We start from the raw sequence: 22,443 nt of genomic DNA, 5'->3' as shown, positions 1-22,443 counted from the left end.
GTCATCATCTTCTCCGCTCAGGTGGTGGAGATGTCTACCATGGAGGGTCATGCTCTTCCATTGGTGAACTTTCTCTCCAGAAGTGATCACGCCTTCATCTTCCATTTCAGTTTTGTGGTGTGTGAACATCATATCAGAATTGCGCATGCTCGCGTGGAGTGTTGAAGCCAGTTTTCGTTGATGAAAATATGTCCTCTGAAGATTTATCCGTCTGCTGTGTGTAGATTTTTAATACCTGTTGTTCCTCGGCCACCGTCCCAGGGAGTGTTAAACTACGGGCATTCGACTGTACATAATGATTTTTTTAAAAATCTGTCTTTGTCAAAAGCAATATCATTATTGCTGGAGGCATTGGTACTTGTGGTTCGTGCAGATCGGGACGCTGTGGCAGCGGCGGGGGCCGGGGAGCGTTATGTTTTGGTCTGCCTGTGAATTCCCACCCCCCCCCCCTCCGAAAGTGTGTGTGTGTGCGGAGTGGGGTTACTACTATTAACCGTAGCTCCGGTTGAGGGAGCACCCATTCTCAGAAGAACTGTGGGGCGGGGTTGACCATGAACGTTGCGTCCCCGGCTGTCCGCGTAACACGCCAGTACGCGAGCCAGGGCTCATCGATACGGAGAACAAGCTGTTGCCCGTGAGGCGAGCTCCCCCTATCCACGCAGGAACGGCCAAGACCGATACAGCCTGCAAACCGCGGCATCGCAGGGGTTGCCCGTCAGCGGAGGATTGCCTTAGGGACTCCAGCTCCGGATTTTTCTCCTCAAGGGTTCACTCCCGAAGCCCTCCCCACGAGTGGGTTCAGCCGCAAGGCAGCGGGAGTTCTGAGATCAGTTTTCCTTCTCCTAACTGAGCTGCCAACCGCGGCAGACGAGCCCCATCTGCCCGGAGCGACTGGTTTAAACACACACACAGAGACAGAGACACACAGACAGACACACACACACACACACACACACACACACACACACACAGACCCACACACACACACACACACACACACACACACACACACACACACACACACACACACACACACACACACACACAATGCTGGAGGAACTCAGCAGGTCAGGCAGCCTCTATGGAGGGGAATAAACTGACGCCGTTTCGGACCGAGACTCCTCACCAGGACAAGAATGCACCTTCTGCATCTAACATTCACACTGAACGCGTTAAGTAGTATTCTGCTGGCTTTGTGAAGAATCCACTGACAGTGTGAAATCTGTGCAGGGGGGGTTTTAAAAGTGGGGTAAAGGCCGCCGCGCAGGGACAATTCCCCCCGCTCTCGACCTCGGCCAGTCCGGGTCCAGCGCTCCGAGTCGCCGTCACGAACCGAGCTCTGCGGTGCGTCACCGTGACATCTTCAGTGCCTCGCCATGACATTCCTCCTTCGTTCACCGCCGCCCCCACCTCCACCCCTCCACCCCCTCTCCACACCCTGCTCCTGGAGCTTTCGGGAATATGGTTGAACGAAAATTAAACTTGCACTTGAACAGTTAAACTTGAAGAAACTTTTCTCTCTCTCTCAGCTGCAGAAAGAATCAGACCTGCACCGCGGGCGTGGGAGGCGGTGGGGTCGTGTGTTTCGGACTCTGGGTGTGTCCGCCGTAACTCGGGACCCTCCAAAGAGCCCCTGGCTCCACGCCCAGTACATTGTTTTCTCTGGGCGGTGGCAGTCTCGGGATGAGGATATAAAGAAGCGAGGAGCAGGTGTCCGCACACCATTGCCTTCGTGCAGGCTGAGGAACAAGATGCAATCCAGCTTCACCAGCAGCACCTCGCGTCAGACCCTGGGATCCCGGAGCTTGACCGGGACCCCCTCACGCATGCGTGGAAGCAGTATGTCCGGCTTCGGCCAGGGCAGCATGTCCAGCAGTCGAGTCTCCAGCTACGGCATGGGCTCGTCCCTGGGCGCCGGCCTGGGAATGAGCTCCGGCCTGAGGTCCGCATCCGGCGGCGGGTTCAGCGGCGGGTTCGGCGGCGCAGGAGGCTTCAGCATGTCCTCCTCCTCCTCCTCCGCCGTGACCAACGAGGAAAGCGACCATGCAGTCGCTGAACGACCGGCTGGCGGCGTACCTGGAGAAGGTGCGCTCCCTGGAGAAGTCCAACGCCGAACTGGAGCTTCAGATCCGGGAGTACTACCAACAGGCCGGTCCCGCCAACCGCGACTACAGCGAGTACTGGGCCACCATCAACAACCTCCGCGAAAAGGTAAGAGCCCGGGAATAAACAGCTGACACCTCCTCCCCAGGATGTGTGTGTGTGTGTCTGTGTGTGTGGGAGGGGAAGATGGTCAGGGTGGGAGGATGATGGCCATTTCTACATGATGGGTAGAAAGAGCCCATTCGGCCGATTGAGTGTGTTTCGCCATTACAGTCTGGCTAATCTATTGCCCCTTCCAAATGCACCTTTGCAAAGTTACAGAGGCCATTGAACCCTCCGGGAGATGTCTTTGCACGGCGGGTGCCTCCCCCCCCAACAATTATCAATACCGTTCAGAGAGTGTCTGCCTGGAGTCAGTGGTCACATCACCAGGAGTTGTGATCCGCACCGGCTGCTCATAGGACCGTCCACCACCTGCCCCATGGCTTCCCGTGAGCACGGTCAGTGTTGGTGGGGTGGGTAGAGGGGAAGGTGGGTTAAGAACCCTGCCCAAGGGTGACCCACGGGCGAGCGTTGGGAAGAGGCGCCTCGCCGCCCATGAGATCCTCCCGTTCGTGGGTACCCAACCTGACCGCCACCGCCTCAGCCGTCCGCCTCGTCTCCGTCCTAAGTTGCCGTCCCTTTGTTGTGAGGCTGTGCCCTCTGCAGAGGGGAGAAGGTTAGGTGCGAGGGAAGGCTGGTGGAGAATGGGAGAAGGCCGGGGCAGGGGTTAAAGATTGACTCTGTTTCTCACTCGGCCATCGAGACGCGCCATTTGCGGATTTGACCAACACCAGGGTGTCGGGGGTGGGGCGGGGGGGCTGTCGGCAAGTGTCACCGCGCTTCCGGCGCCCACGAAGCGTGTCCTCAGTTTCCGTCTGCGGGTCGTGCGAGGGGGAGAGCGGGAGCACCCGCAAAAAGCCCAGGGGGAAAAGAGGATCGAATGCGAAAGGAGGACGGGCGGAGTGCGGGAGAGAGAGGGAGGGAAGGTGGAGAGGGCGCAGGGAAGGGCAGGATGGAGGAGAGAGCTGCTGGTGGAGAGGTCAGAGGGAACGGACGGTGGCGGAGAGAGCGGCTGGTGGAGAGGGCAGAGGGAAGGGCTGTCGTGTGTAGAGGGTGGAGAGAAGGGCAGTGTGGAGAAGAAAGGAGGGCGGAGGGGCAGGTGGAAAGGGCGCGGGGATCGGCAGGGTGGAGGAGTGAGGGGTTGGTGGAGGAAGACGTAGCCCTGAGGTAGGTGGGGGCTGGGAGGAGAGAGGTTGGAATTGAGGGTCAGGGTTTAACCTTGGACACCGAAAGCGAGCGGGACAGTGCGGCTGTGTTTTCCCACGCACCCTTGCTCCACCCAGTCCATGTTCACCGCCTGTCTCCCACAGATCAACGAATTGATCCTCACCAACTCCGGAATCATGCTCCAGGTGGACAACTCCAAACTGGCGGCGGAAGACTTCAAGACCAAGTTAGTACCGAGCCGGCCGATGCGAGTATTGAAGTCCAACTGACCGGGTCCGCCTCCTCCGCCCCTCCCCCTTCCACTGGAGGGCGGACAATAGACCGAATTAGTCCTCCAGGTCGTCGTCTGCTTCTCGGGAAGTTTAACGGCGACTGGAAGACCAGCAGGAGGTCCATTACCGCCACCTACTGGGCTGGAGCATGGGGCAAAGAAACTGGAAATGGACACACCGTATTCTCCCCCCCCCCCCCCCCGCTAAAAAAAACCCTCAAATCTGCAGAGTATGTTGTGTGGCTAAAAATGACATAGACTATTGTTAACATATAGGGTTGACTGTATCTCCCTCCACAGATGATGCTTGTGTTGTTATTTTTGGCTCCAGATTTTAACATCTTCCTTGCTTTTCTAACATAGTATGCAGCGAATTCTGGAGTTCGGCCTGTAATGAATTAACAGGAGTTAATCTACTCTCAAACCTCCGACTTGGTTTCTAACCCTGTCCCCGATTGGATCCAATATTTTAATGGTTCACCGTCCAGTCTTCTGGGGCAAATGTTCGTTCTTCATCCAAGTGTAGGGGTGGAGAAACAGATAGTAAATGAGGGTTCATCTCCCATCTAATAGGACCTTCCTCTGGTCCTAGATTTCCACACTACACGAAACATCCTCTCTACATCCACTCTGCGTCCTCTGATCCCAGACACCCCCACTATAGGAAACATCCACTCCACATCCACTCTATCTGTGCCCTCTGGTCCTAGACTTCCCCACTATAGGAAACATCTTCTCCGCATCCACTCTTTCTGTGCCCTCTGGTCCTAGACTCCCCCACTATAGGAAACACCCTCTCCACATCCACTCTACTTGTGTCCTCTGGTCGTAGACTCCCCCACTATAGGAAGCATCCACTCCACATCCACTCTATCTGTGCCCTCTGGTCCTAGACTCCCCCACTATAGGAAACACCCTCTCCACATCCACTCTACTTGTGTCCTCTTGTCCTAGACTCCCCCCACAATAGGAAACACCCTCTCCACATCCACTCTACTTGTGTCCTCTGGTCCTAGACTCCCCCACTATAGGAAACATCCTCTCCATATCCACTCTACTTGTGTCCTCTTGTCCTAGACTCCCCCACTATAGGAAACATCCTCTCCACATCCACTCTATCTGTGCCCTCTGGTCCTAGACTTCCCCACTATGGGAAACATCCTTTCCACATTCTTTCACCGTTCGTTGTATCTCAATGAGGTCAGCCCTCATTCTTCTGAATTTCAGCGAGTACAGGCCCAGATATATTTTACACTTTGGGGGCAGGAAATGCCTTACGACTTCAGCCCTGGCCACCGATGACCAGAATCTCCTGCTCTCTCCCCATCTCGATAGGTTTGAAACTGAGTTGACCATCAGGATGTCCGTTGAGAACGATATCAACGGTCTGCGCATGATGTTGGACAACCTGACCCTAGAGAGGAGTCAGCTTGAGACAGACATCGAGAACCTGAAAGAGGAGCTTATTTACATCAGGAAAAACCATGAAGATGTAAGCTATGGGCGCCACTGCCCGAACATTGTGAGTTGTCTCTGTTCCGTGTCACTGCTGGGAGTCGGAGGCTGACATCGCTGAGTTTTTTTCCCTTCCTCCAGGAACTCGGGAGTCTGAGGTCTCAGATGTCTGGGAACGTCTCTGTCGATGTCAAAGATAAAGACTCCGTGGACTTGCTCAAAATTCTGGGAGACATTCGGGCGAAACACGAAGCCATGGTCAACCAGCACAGGGCAGAGACCGAGGAATGGTACAAACAGGAGGTAAGTGGATACTTATTCCGAGATTCCGTGCAGAACAGGCCCCGCTGGCCCGTCGAGCCTCACGGCCGAGCGACCCACCTGTTCCCGAGTCCAGGTGAACACAGGGGTCAGAAACAGCCCCCCCCCCCCCCACGCCACATGATGTAACAGCGCCTTCTCCACCGTCACGGTGTCCTTCCATCCCGATCTCTAAACCGTCACTGGATAAGTTCACGATATTTATAAACTTGCTTAGCAACAACTTGACCCTCTGCATGGTGGCAGTTTTGATCAGCGCTGGCTCAGCCATTGGTGAACTGAGCCCCTCTCTTCTCGCCACTAGAATCGGGTAAGGTCCGGGGTTCCGGGGGACGGTGAGGCATGAGGCCGGCCGCTATCCTCACCTGGTTTAGTATCCCTAAACCGAATCTCTCGGGTGTGGGTGGTGTAGGGATCAACTGGGTATCATGAACGGGGTGTGACATAGGGTATAAATACTTCCTTGGGGCCCGGCTCCCCCATAGGGGCATAGGCAGCTCACCACAGTCCTCTGCCTTCGCCCAGACTTCCCAGTGCGCATCCCATTTCTTTTCTTCCTCGCCCGGGGATGAGGTCTTTGGAGCCTTTTTCTGGAGCTTCTGAACTTTGAACTGTTTCAGATTGCGAGCAAGCAACAAGAGATGACCGTCAACGCGGGTGCCATCGACGGGGAGAAATCCAAGCTCACGGAGCTGAGGCGCAGCTGTCAGGGGCTGGAAACCGAGCTGAGCACACTGCAGAGTATTGTGAGTGACCCGTCGGGCTGGGCTGACCGTGGGAGGAGGGGGAGGAGAGGGGGCCACCCGGCTACTGACTGATTGATTATTCCCATAGGGTAACGTGTAGTCCCTGAGACCGACTCTGTCGTCGCACGGACCCTGGTGAACAAACCCCTTCCCCCCTCCCCCCCTACCAGTGGGTAGGCTGATGCCGGTGATGTGTTGGGCAGTTGTGACGACTTGCTGTGGGACCACGGAGCATTTCCTGCACCAGTCCGTTTTGAGTCTGGTGGCCCTGGCGAAACCTCCTCCCCGATGGGAGTGGGACAGACAGTCCGTGAGCACGGTGGGTGGGATCCATCATGGTGTTACCGGCCACTTTTTCCAGACCCTTTCTGTATGTGGATGGCGGGTAGGCTGGGGCCGGTGCAGTGTCGGGTAATTTTGACGACCCATTACAGACCCCATTTTGGAGTCTTCCTGTGCGCTTCCCGGCCACTCCCGTACCCAGCGGTGAGGCAGCGTGTTAGGCTGCGCTCTGCCGCGCGTCTGTTGAAGGACGGCAGCTGGGGAGAGCGCGGCCCGGTCACTGGAAACACCCCCCCCCCCCCTCACCGTCCGCTCCTTGCCTGCAGATCGCCTCTCTGGAGAGGAACCTGGACGAGGTTAATATGCGCTTCGGCGGAGAGAGGGACAAGCTGCAGATGACCATCAACGGGCTGGAAGCGGAGCTGGGGGGGATCCGCGCCAAACTCGTGACGATGAGCGGGGAGTACCAGCAGCTCCTGAACATAAAGAGCAGGCTGGAGGCGGAAATTGAGACCTATCGCCGGCTGCTGGGCGGCTTCGGGTAAGCATCTGGCCAGACGACACTCGAACCGGAATACAACCCTGTCATAGAACGTAGAACAGTACAGGCCCTTCGGCCCACAAAGGCCTGCCGTCATTCGAACCCTCTGTAAGATGAATCCAAACCTTCCCTCCTACATAGCCTCCGTTTTCCTATCATCCCTTTGCCTATCTTCAAGTAAAATCACGTCACTTTTTATTGAATTTTGACCATAACTGCTGGTACAGTACACAGTAAAAACGAGACAACGATTTTCAGGACCACGGTGCAACATGAAACAATGCAAAAACCAGACTGAACTACGTAAAAACAACACAGAAATAAACTACACTGGTCTATAGACCTACCCAGGACTGCATAAAGTGCACAAAACAGTGCAGGCATGACAATAAATAATAAACAAGACACCAGGCACAGTAGAGGGCAGTAAGATGGTGTCAGTCCAGCTCTGGGTATTGGGGTGTCTTTGAGATTCTTCAGTGCCCTAAATGTATATGCCTCTCCCTCCACCGTTGTAGGGCGCTCCAAACGCCTACCACTCTGTCAAAAAGAAACCCTACCTCTGACAACCCTCCCATACTTTCGTCCCCTTAAAAGTGTGACCCCTCATGTTACCACTTCTGCCCTGAGTAGATACTCCGTTGTTGACAGGGAACTGAAATAGTACAATTAAATAGATGAAAAGCTGTACGTCACAAAGACTGATTTAAAAATGTACAATATACAAAAGAGGGCGAACCGTGCAAATGTTTAGAAAAGATAAATTAATACCGAGAACATGAGTTGCTGAGACCTTCAAAGTGAGTCCTGTAGGTTGTGGAAGATTTGTAGTTCAGAGTTGGGGCGAGTGAATTATTCACACCGCTTCAGGAGCCTGACGGTCGAGGGGGTAATAACTGTTCCTGAACCTGGTGGTGTGGATCCTGAGGCTCATGTACCTCCTTCCCAATGGTTGAGAGGTGATAACTGTTCCTGAACCTGCTGGTGTGGGTCCTGAGGATCCTGTACCTCCTTCCTGATGGTTGAGGGGTAATAACTGTTCCTGAAGCTGGTGGTGTGGGCCCTGACTGTCCTGTATCTCCTGCCTGATGGCAGCAATGGGGAAGAGAGCACGGTGCAGGTGGTGGGGATCCCTGATAATGGATGCTACTGTCTTCCTTGTAGATATGCTTAATGGTGGGGTGGGTGGGCTTTGCCTGGGATGCGATGTGAGTTGTGTGCTAAGGTTCTGTGGCAGGCAAAGTTTCACTGGAAGTTGCCACCTCCTCCCACCCCCAGACGTTCCAGTTGTGCAAGGTCACACTCTGTCCCCTTTGTTTTTCAGGAGCCAGTCTTCTAGCCAGGCGTCAAGCTCATCAACTGTTACGAAGACGGAGATCAAGGAGGAAAGAAGTGAGTAGTCCGTTTTATCATGGCTGCGCGATGCAGTCGGGCTGAGAAGGTTTGGTAAAGCGCTCAAAATGCTGGAGGAGCTCAGCAGGTCAGGCAGCGTCCGTGGTGAGGAATAAACAGTCGTTGTTTCAGGTTCCCCTCCGTCATCGGATGTCCGAATGGACAATGAACCCTTGTACGCTACCTCGCCATTTTTCTCCCCGCTTACACTAATTTAATTTTATTGATATATTTCATATTGTAATTGTTGGTCTGTGGTATACTGCTTGTTCACCTGCTGCAGAACAAGAGACTTCACGGCAATATCTTCACCGGAGATATTCAAACCTGATTCTGAATCTGGGCTGAAGCCCAACATCGGGACTCGCTGGGTCTCTCCAGAATTCCGTCTGCGTTGCTGAAGATGGAGTGTCATCTAAGGCCCACGAGCTGCCAGTCGGCACTGAACCCAACGTAGGAATGCCTTGTGGACCCCCGCTCCTGAATTTTAAAACCATAGGAACATTGAAAACCCAGAGCACAATACAAGCCCTCCAGCACACAAAGCTTTGCCAAACATGTTCTTACCTCAGGAATTACCTAGGGTTACCCATAGCCCTCTATTTTTCTGAGCTCCATGTACCTATCCAGGAGTCTCTTGAAAGACCCTATCGTATCCGCCTCCACCACAGTTGCCGGCAGCCCATTCCACGCACTCTCCACTCTCTGCATAAAAAACTTACCCCTGATATCTCCACTGTACGTACCCCCCCCCAGCACCTTAAAACTGTGCCCTCTCGTGTTAGCCATTTCGCCCTGGAAAAAAGCCTCTGAGTATCCACACGATCATCTTGTACACCTCTATCAGGTCACCTCTCATCCTCCGTCGCTCCAAGAAGAAAAGGCCGAGTTTACTCAACCTATTCTCATACGGCATGCTCCCCAATCCAGGCAACATCCTTGTAAATCTCCTCTGCACCCTTTCTATGGTTTCCACATCCTTCCTGCAGTCAGGCGACCAGAACTGAGCACAGTACTCCGAGGGGGTCTGAGCAGGGTCCTACACAGCTGTGACGTTCCCTCGGGGTTTACTCCGGAAGCCTTCCCCATGAGTGGGTGTAGCCACAAGGCAGCAGGAGGTTTGAGATCAGAGTTTTCCTTCTAGTTGAGCTGACAACCACGGGTGCTGTGCCCCGTCTGACCAGAGCGACTGGTTTTAATGGCGCCAGTGACCCGCTTTTGCCCCTTCTCCTGTCAGTAGAAACTGTTCCACTGGGCTCAGTAGCGTGACTGTGTTATCAGAGGCTATTTGAGACGCACATCGTTGCTAGCAATTAATAGGAAGTGGGAACTTCTCCCCATTACCACCCCCAGCTATAACAAGCATAAGTGTGTCCTTGTACACACATCACTGAAAGGTGGGTGTCAAATCAGTGCTGAACATTCTGGACTGGATGTCAGAATACTCCGGACCATGGACACTTTGGACAGGGAATGAGGGGCTGGAACGTTCGGCATCCCTGAGCTCATGGGGTGACCGGTCCCACTTGAGAAGTGGTGGGTGGAACAGGCCGTCTTTCATAGGGGATTGGTCGGACCGTATTCCACATATTGTCAGCAGCTCTGGGTCCGATGTCTGAGAACGGATTTGTTGGCATTGCAGGGGATCGCAAGAAAGATCCCTGGAATGAAAAGGTGAATGAATGGAGAGCCTTTGATGGGTCTGAGCCTGAATTAGCTGGAGTTTAGAAGAATTAGGGGAGATCTCATTGACATTACCAAATATTGAAAGGCCAAGATAGGGTGCACTTGGATAGGATGCTCCTATAGTGGGGGAGTCTAGGACCAGAGGACACATATAGAGTGGATGTGGAGAGGATGTTTCCTATAGTGGGGGAGTGTAGGACCAGAGGACACAGATAGAGTGGATGTGGAGAGGATGTTTCCTACAGTGGGGGGGAGTCTAGGACCAGCGGACACAGATAGAGTGGATGTGGAGAGGATGTTTCCTATAGTGGGGGAGTCTAGGACCAGAGGACAGAGATAGAGTGGATGTGGAGAGGATGTTTCCTATAGTGGGGGAGTCTAGGACCAGAGGACACAGATAGAGTGGATGTGGAGAGGATGTTTCCTATAGTGGGGGAGTCTCGGACCAGAGGACACAGCCTCAGAATACAAGAACGTATCTTTGGAATAGGGAAGAGGAGAAATTTCTTCAGCCGGAGGGTGGTGAGTCTGTGGAATTCTTTCCAACAGACAAACTGCAGCTGCTGAGTCATTTGGTACATTTAAGGTCATAAATCATGATGGAATGGCAGAGCAGACTCGATGGGCCGGAAGGCCCAGATCTGCTCCTATGTCTTATGGTCTTGTGACTGCTGATTGGTGACTGTATCAGTCGACCGTCCAATGAAATCTCTGACTAACTATTTTCATTTCAGAGCCCGTTGTTTCGACCAAGACCAAGACGATCACCGTCGTGGAGAAGATTGTGGATGGGCAGGTGGTGTCTACTCATATGGAGGAGCAGAGCTAATCAAGAGAGGGCCTTGGGAATCAGCGGGGAGACCTTCGTGCACGATTTAACACAAGATATCCAGTGATTTTGTTCTGCTTTCTGTATCTCTGAGAGGTGAATAAAGGCTTTGGGAACCGGCCACCATGAGGAGTCTGTCCTGTACTCCAACACTGTTTTCAAACGACCACTGACCCCGTCTCTCGTCTGAATCCTTGTGAGGTTATATAGTCATTGAACACGGCAGCAGCCCCTTCAGCCCATCTAGTTCCTTCCAGAGTGTTAATCTGCCCAGTTCCATCGACCTGCACCAGCCCTCCATATCACTCCCATCCACGCACCCATCCAAACTCCTCTTAACCGTTACAATCGAAACTTCATCCGCCACTTGATCCGGGCAGCTCCTTCCACACTCTCACCACCCCGCCTCTGGAGTGAAAAAGATCCCCTCACACGCGCCCCATGTTCCCCTGAGAAAACCACCTTTCACCTTTCACCTTTTAAAATCCCACCTCAATCTCCTCCACTCCAGGGAACAAATCCTCACCTATTCAACCTGCAACTCAGACCTTCAAGTCCCCGCAACATCCTTGTCAATTCTCTCTGCACTCTCTCAATCTTACTGATATCTTTCCTGTAGGTCGGAGACCATTAATGCACCAAGGACTCCAGATTAGGCCTCGCCAATGCCTGAGTCAACTTGACATCCCATCTCCTCTCCTCAATAATTTCATTTATGAAGGCCACTGTGCCAAATGCTTTAAGGTTCAAGTTTATTTTCGTATCATTTACTGTGTCAAGGTGGACAAAATAATTGTTACTCTGGATCTGAAGCAGAAGAGGGAACAACACTATAAATATAAATACATACGATAGCTTCTATACACAGGTTGATTGTATACATAGAACATAGAACATAGAATAGTACAGCACAGTACAGGCCCTTCGGCCCACAATGTTGTGCCGACCCTCAAACCCTGCCTCCAATATAGACCCACCTCACCTTAAATTCCTCCATATCCCTGTCTAGTAGTATCTTAAATTTCACTAGTGTATCTGCCTCCACCAGTGACTCAGGCAGTGCATTCCACGCACCAACCACTCTCTGAGTAAAAACCCGTCCTCGAATATCCCCCTTGAACTTCCCTCCCCTTACATTAAAGCCATGTCCTCTTGTACTGAGCAGTGGTACCCTGGGGAAGAGGCGCTGGCTGTCCACTCTATCTCTTCCTCTTAATATCTTGTACAGCGCTATCATGTCTCCTCTCATCCTCCTTCTCTCCAAAGAGTAAAGCCCCAGCTCCCTTAATCTCTGATCATAATCCATACTCTCTAAACCAGGCAGCATCCTGGTAAATCTCCTCTGTACCATTTCCAATGCTTCCGCATCCTTCCTACAAAGAGATGACCAGAACTGGACACAGTACTCCAAGTGTGGCCTAACTAGAGTTCTATAGAGCTGCATCATTACATTATGTCTCTTAAAATCTATCCCTCGACCTATGAAAGCTAACACCCCACAAGCCTTCTTAACTACCCAATCTACCTGTGAGACGTGTACCCCCAGATCCATCTGCTCCTCCACACTACTAAGTATCCTGCCATTTACTTTGTACTCTGCCAAGGAGTTTGTCTTGCCAAAGTGTACCACCTCTCACTTCTCCGGGTCGAACTCCATCTGCCACTTCTCAGCCCACTTCTGCATCCTTTAAATGTCTCTCTGCAATCTTCGACAATCATCAACACTATCCTCCACACCACCAACCTTTCTGTCGTCTGCAAACTTGCCAACCCACCCGTCTACCCCCCACATCCAGGTCGTTAATAAAAATCACGAAAAGTAGAGTTTCCAGAACAGATCCTTGTGGGTCACCACTAGTCACAACCCTCCAATCTGAATGTACTCCCTCCATCATGACCCTCTGCCTTCTGCAGACAAGCCAATTCTGAATCCACCTGGTCAAACCTCCCTCCCATGCCTTCTGACTTTCTGAGTAAGCCTACCATGTGGAACATTGTCAGATGCCTTACTAAAATCCATGTAGATCACATCCACTGCACTACCCTCATCTATATGCCTGGTCTCTTCCTCAAAGAACTCTATCAGCCTTGTTAGACACGATCTGCCCTTCACAAAGCCATGTTGACTGTCCCTGATCAGACCATGATTCTCTAAATGCCCTTAGATTGTATCCCTAAGAATCTTTTCCAACAGCTTTCCCACCACAGACATAAGGCTCACTGGTCTATAATTACCCAGACTATCCCTACTACCTTTTTTGAACAAGGGGACAACATTCGCCTCCCTCCAATCCTCTCTGATTCTATCCTTTTCCACGATAATGCCAAAGGCCCGGGAGCGGTGGTCACTGTCCCCCAGATGCTCACCCACTGAGAGATCTGTGACCTGACCCGGTTCGTTACCTAATACAAGATCTAGTATGGCATTCCCCCTCGTCGGCCTGTCAACATACTGTGACAGGAATCCGTCCTGGACACACTTAACAAACTCTGCCGCATCCAAATCCTCGGAACTAATCAAGTGCCAATCAATATTAGAGAAGTTAAAGTCACCCATGATAACAACCCTGTTATTTTTTGCGCCTTTCCAAAATCTGCCTCCCAATCTGCTCCTCGGTGCCCCTGCTGCTACCAGGGGGCATATAGAATACCCCCAATAGAGTAACTGCTCCCTTCATGTTCCTGACTTCCACCCATGCTGACTCAAAAGAGGATCCTGCTACAATACCCTCCCTTTCTGCAGCCTGTAATAGTATCGCTGACCAGTAATGCCACCCCTCCTTCCCATTCCCCGCCCCCCCATCTCTTTTAAAGCTCTGAAATCCGGGAATATTGAAAATCCATTCCTGCCCTGTTGCATGTCAATTCTCCGTAATGGCCACTGCATCATAATTCCATGTATGTATCCAAGCTCTCAGTTCATCACCTTTCTTCCTGATGCTTCTTGCATTGAAGTACACGCACTTTAGCCCTTCTACCTTACTACCTTTACACCCTTTATTCTGTTTCTCTTTCCTCAAAGCCTCTCTATATGTTAGATCTGGCTTTACTCCATGTACTACTTTCACTGCTCTATCGCTCCGGTTACCAACCCCCCTTGCAAATTAGTTTAAACCCTCCCGAAACATATGCTCCCCCTCGAGTTCAGGTGCAACCCATCCAATCTGTACAGGTCCCACCTTCCCCAAACGTGATCCCAATGATTCAAAAATCTAAAACACAGCCCCCTGCACCAACTCCTCAGCCACGCATTCAACTGCCATCTCCTCCAATTCTTACCATCACTATCACGTAGTACTGGCAGCAATCCTGAGAACGCCACCTTTGAGGTCCTGTTCTTCAGTCTTCTGCCTACTTCCTGAAACTCACACTTCAGGACCACATCCCTCTTCCTGCCTATGTTGTTGGTCCCAGCATGTATCACGACTTCTGGTTTCTTTCCCTCTCGTATCAGGATGTCATGCGCCCGGTCAGAGACATCCTGGACCCTGGCACCCGGGAGGCTATAAACCATGTGGGTGTCCTTCGCACGTCCACAAAATCTCCTGACTGCTTCCCCGATTATAGAGTCCCCAATGACGACAGCTCTCCTCTTCTCCGTCCAGCCTTTCTGCACCACAGGGTCAGACTCAGTGCCAGAGGCCCTGCCACCGTGTCTCACACCTGGTCAGTCGTTCTCACCAACAGTATCCAGGACGGTAAACTTATTATTCAGGGGAATGGCTACGGGGGTGCTCTGCACTACCTGTCTACTCACCTTCGTTTTCTCCCCTCTGACTGTCACCCAACGACCTGCTTCCGGCAGCCTAAGTGTGACTATCTCCCTGTAGCTCTCATCTATGACTGCCTCTTGAGTCAAAGCCTCCAAGATCCACTCCTTCACTGACCCACTCACTCACTGGCCGCTTTCCACATTGTGTGTCCATAAAGTGAGGCTGGGCACAGGAGTGTCTGTAAACAAGGTGGATCTGACAGGAAATGACAAAGTAGTGGCGGTTGGGGGTGTGGAGTGGAGTGGATTAGTGGATGTGGGTGTTGATCAGCCTCACTGCTCGGGGAAAGTCACTGTGTTTGAGTCTGGGGGTCCCTGGCGTGGAGTTCTTGCTGCTCCTCTCTGAAGGCCGTATTATCGTTGTTGGTGGTGAGTCCCATCGGTGTCACGTCGGCAGTGAAATTGACAGTGTGATTACTGAGGGGTGAGCAGAGTGGACCGTGATGGGCTCAACCCCGGTGGGAGGCTGCATCCCTGTTGATATCCTTGGATATCCCTGTATCCCTGACTCAAGTGCAGACCAAGGAATGTTCTTTTACCAGGATTTTATTAGCGGCCCCAGGGGCAACAGTCTTTCAACACCAGGAGGCAGGCACGAAGACGGAATGGCAGGCAGAAGTTTTAATCGAGAACGGCTGTCCGGCGAGGGCAGACGATGACGGATGCTTCAGGCGAGAATCGAGTTCCAAAGAGGCAGAATCCGGAAACACAGAATTCAACAAATTCACTACAGCAGGCTGGAACGACTCAGTTCAGGACTAGGACGAACAGGCAGAGAGTGTGAGTCGCGGCAGGGTTTAAGTGGACCGGGTAATGAGCGAGAACAGAAACAGGTGGGTGCTATTGAGGAGATAAGTGGGTAATTGGCGAGAGTCCGATTAGGGAAGGGGCTGGTTCAAAACCCACATGTCCAGGTGAAAGAAGGTAGAATTTAAGGGCTGTTGTGGTCCAGAGCTGTCCGCAGAGCCCTTTGACCCCGTGTTCAGGTCGGAACCTTAACAGCAACCCCCTCCCCACGGGCGTCTCCAGACGTTCTTTTTGCCGGTACGGGATGGTTTCTATGAAAGTCCCTGATGAGAGAGGGATCCAGGAAATCCCGAGCGGGATCCCAGCACCTTTTCACGGGGCCATAGCTCTCACAATCCACGAGATATTGCAGTCCACGGCCCCTGCGTCGAACGTCAAGTAACCGGCGCAAAGTGAAGGCCTCCGAGCCAGCGATGAGACGGAGAAGGGGAGGGGGATTCGGAGCGGGACAGAGGGGGTGGCAGACGAAGGGCTTAATTCTTGACACATGGAAGGTAGGGTGAATCCTGCGACGGGTAGGGGGTGGATCCAGACGCACCCCCGAAGGGCTGATCACCTTGGTGATGAGGAAAGGTCCAATGTATCGTGGCGCCAGCTTGCGGGAGTCCACTTTTAAGGGGATATCCCGCGAAGATAACCACACCTTCTGAACCTGGCGGTAACGAGGGGCCTCGATGCGGTGACGGTTTGCTTGCTGCTTCATTCTGGCCGTAGACTGTAGCAGCGCCTCTCGGGCTCGCCTCCGGGTCCGCGAACACCTCTGGACAAACGCTTCGGCTGAGGGAACGCCCACTTCCTCCTCCTGAGGAGCGAATAAGGGGGGGTTGATAGCCAAGACAGCACTGGAACGGTGACAGACCTGATGAGGTAGAAGGTAAGGAATTGATGGCGTACTCGACCGAGGGAAGTTGCCGACTCCGAGAGGAAGGTTCCCGAGACGTCACACAACGAAGCATTACCTCCATCTGCTGATTGGCCCGCTCGGTCTGGCCATTACTCTGTGGATGAAACCCAGATGAGAGGTTGACCTTGACCCCGAGTAGTTTGCAAAAAGCTCTCCAGAAGCGGGAGGTAAATTGTGATCCTCTGTCAGACACCACTTCAACGGGGAGACCGTGAATACGGAAAACATGCCGCATCACCAGGTCGGCCGTCTCCTTGGCCGAGGGCAGCCTGGGAAGGGGCACTAATTGGACCGATTTGGAGAACCGATCTACTACGGTCAGAATGGTGCTGATACCGTCAGACGGGGTGAGACCGGTGACAAAGTCCAGTGCAATGTGTGACCAAGGCCTTCTCGGGACAGGTAGGGGTTGTAGGGTGGTTGGCTGGCGGTCTTGTTCTGGACACAGACTGGGCAGGCAGAAATGAAGCACTCGACATCCTTTCTCAGGGATGGCCACCAAAATCTTTGACTGATGAAGGCCGTCGTGCGTCTGATGCCAGGGTGACATGCCAGTCTGGAGGTGTGTCCCCACTGGAGAACCTGAGAGCGGACAGACTGGGGGACATACAATAGGTTAGCGGGACACGCATCAGGAACCGACTCACCCTGCTGGGCCGACCGGACCACAGATTCAATCTCCCACTGTGCTGCGGCGACCAGGCATTGCTCGGGGAGAACGGCCGTAACCTCGGGCGCCTCGTCGGTTGTGGGAAACTGCCTGGAAAGTGCGTCAGGCTTGCTGTTCTTAGAGCCAGGGCGGTAGGTCAGGATGAACCCGAAACGGGCAAAAAACAGGGACCACCAAGCCCGGCGGGTATTGAGGCGTTTGGCGGAACGGATATATTCCAGGTTCTTGTGATCCGTGCAGACTAGAAAAGGGGTAGTCGTCCCCTCAAGCCAATGTCGCCATTCCTCCAGAGCAAGTTTAACCGCCAACAACTCCCGATCGCCGATGTCATAGTTGCGTTCTGCGGGCGAAAATTTGTGGGAGAAGGCGGCGCACGGGTGTACCTTATTGTCCTCTGCTGAACGCTGCGACAGGATAGCCCCAACTCCTACGTCAGAGGCATCCGTCTCTACTATAAACTGCCTGGTTGTGTCGGCCTGATGGAGGATAGGGGCCCTGGTGAAACGAGTCTTCAGATCCGAAGAGGCTTTCTCAGCCGCTGGATTCCAGGCGAACTTCGACTTGGAGGAGGTTAGGGCAGTCAGCTGGGCGGCCGGGATGCTGAGGTTTCGAATGAATCGGCGACAGAATTTGGCGAACCCAAGAAAGCGTTGGACCCCCCCTTCGAGATTCAGGTTGCGGCCACTGCTCTACCGCCTTGATCTTCTGAGGGTCCATCTGGATTCTTCCAGCGCTGATCACATATCCCAGGAACGGAGTTGAACTCCGGTGAAAATCACACTTCCCCGCCTTCACAAATAACTGGCTCTCCAGGAGTCGTTGGAGCACCCGGCGGACGTGCTGGATATGTTCAGAGTTGGACCTGGAAAATATCAGAATGTCATCCAGGTATACGAAAACAAATTGGTTAAGTATGTCTCGGATGACGTCATTTACCAGAGACTGGAACACAGCAGGGCCATTGGAAAGTCCGAAAGGCATCACCAAATATTCAGAGTGCCCGGAGGGCGTATTGAACGCGGTCTTTCACTCATCCCCCTCCTTTATGCGGACCAGATGGTAAGCGTTGCGGAGATCGAGCTTGGAAAAGATAGACGCACCCTGGAGCAGTTCAAATGCGGATAACATAAGCGGAAGAGGATAGCGGTTTTTAACGGTGAACTCATTGAGACCTCTATAGTCCACGCACGGGCGCAGGGACCCGTCCTTCTTGGCGACAAAGAAGAACCCTGCGCCCGCTGGGGAGGAAGAGGGACGGATAATTCCTGCCGCCAGGCCTTCCAGGATATACTTATCCATCGCCGCCCTTTCAGGTGGAGACAGGGAATACAGACGGCCCCTGGGTGGCGAGGTTCCCGGAAGGAGATCGATAGAACAATCGTAGGGGCGATGCGGGGGTAAGGTGGTGGCACGAGTCTTGCTGAATACCAGCATTAGGTCCCGATACTCTGGAGGTACAGAGGACAGATCGGGAAACTCTTCTGTAGGCAGAGGAGCCGGGCTTGGAGTAGAATGAGCAACACCTAGACAATGATTTAGGCAGAAGGGACTCCAGCTTAACACTCTGTTATTCGACCAATCGATGTGTGGACCGTGCAGAGCTAGCCATGGGTGACTTAACACAACTTCAGCTGTGGGGAAGTAGATCACACGAAAAAATAATACTCTCCTGGTGATTCCCAGAAATGAGGAGACTCACCGGAGCTGTGGAGTGGGTAATCAAGGCCGTTTTCACCCCGGTTAGGCCGCTGGCCTCCAGGGGTTGCTTCAGACGGGAGAGTGGCATCCCGTGTTTGGCCGCCAAACTGGAACTCATAAAGTTTCCCCTCAGCCCCGGAGTCGATGAAGACTGAGACAGTTTGTCTCCTCCCTTCAGCCAGTATAAAAGCGGGTAGCAGGGTCCGAGTGATTGGGGACCGAGAAAAGGAAACATCGCTCGTCCGTAGTCCCCTTTTTACGAACGAGCGTTGTCTTTTACAGGACAACTGGATACAGAGTGATCAGCCTTACCACAATACAGACAAGAGTTGGTCCGTAGTCTCGTCCTTCGCTCCGAAGGAGACAGACGGGCAAGATCAATCTGCATGGGTTCCGTTGGGCTTGATGGGGGTGACTGAGGATCCGGAGAAGGAGACGTGGGTGCGGGCTGGAAGAATGTCAGACGTCCCCTGGTGGTTGTTCGGGAACCCCGGATCTCACGTTCCCGTTGACGCTGTTTTATGCGGCTATCAATTTTAATGGCCAAATCGACCAGCTCTTGGAAGTCGCTAGGCAGGTCGCGGGCGCTTATTCCATCCTTAACCTCCTCGCTCAATCCATAGAGGAACACGTCCGATTGGGCTGCCGAATCCCAGTGGGTAGTGGCGGCCAGCGTGCGGAACTCAATGGCGTAGTCCGACACCGAGCGGGTTCCCTGAAGAATCCGCAACATCTCCCTAGCTAACTCTCTTGCTCTTCCCGACAGCAGCGTGATCACATCGGCGATACGGGATCGATCGGTGGGAAAGGTAGCGGGCTGCAGCTCAAAAATCAACGAGCATTGGGACAGGAAGGATCTGAAGAGCAGGACCTCCAGGGTAACAATCTCAGGATTGCTACCTGTGCCACGTGCGAGTGAGGCAAGGAACAGAAAGATTATAAAGATTAATACGTGGCTGAGAGGATGGTGCAGGAGGGAGGGCTTCAGGTTTGTAGACAATTGGGCTTTGTTCCAGGGAAGGTGGGATCTGTTCTGAAGGGACGGTTTACACCTGAACTGGAGCGGTACTAACATTCTTGCAGAGAAGTTTGCTAGTGCTTCTTGGGGGGGGGGGGGGGTGGTTAAACTAAATTTGCAGGGGGCGGGGATCCAGAATGTGAGAGAGGATAGCGAGAGGAAGAATAAATGACAGGTGGGGACTACTCGGTTCCGGAATATTAAGTGTGTAGTAGAGAAAGGTGAGGTGGAACAAGTGATAAGGAGGACAAATGTACAGAGGAATGTTCTGACGGAACATGGAGTTAAATGTGCTGAAAGAATAAGTAAATTTAGGAAGGACAACAAAATTCTAGGGGCGTATAGCCCGATGGTTGTTCGGGGAGCTGGGTTAAGTACAACAGGCAGCGATTCAAACAGAGAGAGGAGAAATGGGCTAAAAATTCTATATATGAATGCACGAAGTGTCAGAAATAAGGCGGATGAGCTTGAAGCTCAGGTGCGAATGGGTAACTATGATGTTGTTGGGATAAGGGAGACATGGCTGCAGGGAGATCGGACCTGGGAAATGAATGTGCAAGGGTATACGTGCTATCGTAGGGACAGAAATGTGGGCAGAGGGGGTGGGGTAGCCCTGTTGGTGAGAAATGAGATTCAGACCTTTGCAAGGGGGAACATAGGGTCAGGAGAAGTAGAGTCTGTGTGGATAGAACTGAGGAACAGGAAGGGAAAAAGGACCCAAATGGGTGTTGTCCACAGGCCACCAAACAGTAGCATGGATATTGGGTGCAAGTTGAATAGGGAGTTAACATTGGCATGTGGCAAAGGTAATGTCGCAGTAGTTACGGGGGATTTCAACATGCAGGTGAACTGGGAGAATCAGGTTGGTGCTGGACCACAGGATAGGGAGTTTGTTGCGTGCCTACGGGATGCATTCTTGGAACAGCTTGTACGAGAGCCGACCAGGGACAAGACTATTCTGGATTTAGTGTTATGTAATGAACAGGATTTGATAAGCGATCTTGCAGTAAAGGAGCCATTAGGAGGTAGTGTTGTTACGTGCTCAAGACACGTGACAGTGGTACCCTTGTCACGTGACTGGGGTTGAAGCTATGCTGGACTTGAGGTACTGGTCTTGTGATGGTGGAGTGACTTCATTTTCCCGCCAGTAGAGGTCATGTGACAGGTTTTTTTTACAGGTTATAAAAGGAAGACCCCACCCTGTGAGGTGGGGCAGTTCGTGGCTGGATTTTCCAAGTTGACTTCATGCCACTGCGTGATTTAATGTGATGACGCAGTTTAGTTGAAAGATGAAGTTTTATCCAATGCCTAAAGTTTAAAAGGTTATTGCCAGCAGTTTCTTTACAATACTGCTAGTGGCGAGTGAAGATCGGAGTTCGGGAGTTAAAGATCGAGGAGAATCGACTTTCGACGGTGAAACGGGTTCGACCTTATTTGATCCTTATTCGAAAGGAATTCGTTGACTGTTCTCGTGTTAATCTCTGCGGAATAGCAGAAGGTTGAGGACAGTGTGGAAGGAACATTCAGGCACCTGCAGATCCTTCCTGTCCCAATGCTCGTTGATTTTTGAGCTGCAGCCCGCTACCTTTCCCACCGATCGATCCCGTATCGCCTATGTGATCAGGTTGCTGACGGGAGGAGCAAGAGAGTGGGGCGCGGCCGTGTGGGACAGCAGAGCCCCGTTTTGCCACACGTTGGAAGACTTTTGTGAGGAGATGAAAGAAGTCTTCGACCGCTCCCAGCAGGGGGGAGAGGCAGCTAGGGAGATAGACAATAGACAATAGATAATATGTGCAGAAGTTGACCATTCGGCCCTTAGAGCCTGCACCGCCATTTTGAGATCATGGCTGATCATCTACTATCAGTACCCGGTTCCTGCTTTGTCCCCATATCCCTTGATTCCCCTATCCATAAGATACCCATCTAGCTCCTTCTTGAAAGCATCCAGAGACTTGGCTTCCGAGGCAGTGCATTCCAGACCCCCACAACTCTCTGGGAGAAGTTTTTCCTTAACTCTGTCCTAAATGATCTATCCCTTATTCACAAACCATGCCCTCTGGTACTGGACTCTCCCAGCATCTGGAACATATTTCCTGCCTCTATCTTGTCCAATCCCTTAATAATCTGATATGTTTCAATCAGATACCGTCTCAGTCTCCTTAATTCCAGCGTGTACAAGCCCAGTTTCTCTAACCTCTCTGCGTAAGACAGTCCAGACATCCCAGGAATTAACCTCGTGAATCTATGCTCCACTTCCTCTACAGCCAGGATGTCCATCCTTAACCCTGGAGACCAAAACTGTACACAATACTCCAGGTGTGGTCTCACCAGGGCCCTGTACAAATGCAAAAGGATTTCCTTGCTCTTGTACTCAATTCCCTTTGTAATAAAGGCCAACATTCCATTAGCCTTCTCCACTGCCTGCTGCACTTGCTCATTCACCTTCAGTGACTGATGAACAAGGACTCCTAGATCTCTTTATATTTCTCCCTTACCTAACTCTACGCCGTTCAGATAATAATTTGCCTTCCTGTTCTTACTCCCAAAGTGGATAACCTTACACTCATTCACATTAAACGTCATCTGCCAAGTATCTGCCCACTCACCCAGCCTATCCAAGTCACCCTGAATTCTCCTAACATCCTCATCACATGTCACACTGCCACCCAGCTTAGTATC

The 22,443-nt window shown here is 52.3% G+C and overlaps 1 protein-coding gene across 1 annotated transcript; it reads left to right on the top strand.

The window, feature by feature from the left end:
• Positions 1-1,982: 1,982 nt before the first annotated feature.
• Positions 1,983-11,016, top strand: LOC140741636 (keratin, type I cytoskeletal 42-like). The gene is given in 9 exon segments (XM_073071919.1): positions 1,983-2,033; positions 2,035-2,211; positions 3,516-3,598; positions 4,979-5,135; positions 5,240-5,401; positions 6,040-6,165; positions 6,774-6,988; positions 8,313-8,380; positions 10,801-11,016. Coding segments are annotated over 9 exon segments (1,119 nt in total). The 5' UTR covers positions 1,983-1,997; the 3' UTR covers positions 10,896-11,016.
• The last annotated feature ends 11,427 nt before the right edge of the window (positions 11,017-22,443 follow it).

The sequence above is a fragment of the Hemitrygon akajei genome, chromosome 18, assembly GCF_048418815.1.
Source record: "Hemitrygon akajei chromosome 18, sHemAka1.3, whole genome shotgun sequence".
NCBI classification, from domain to species: domain Eukaryota; kingdom Metazoa; phylum Chordata; class Chondrichthyes; order Myliobatiformes; family Dasyatidae; genus Hemitrygon; species Hemitrygon akajei.
This window is presented reverse-complemented; position numbering and strand designations above follow the sequence as displayed.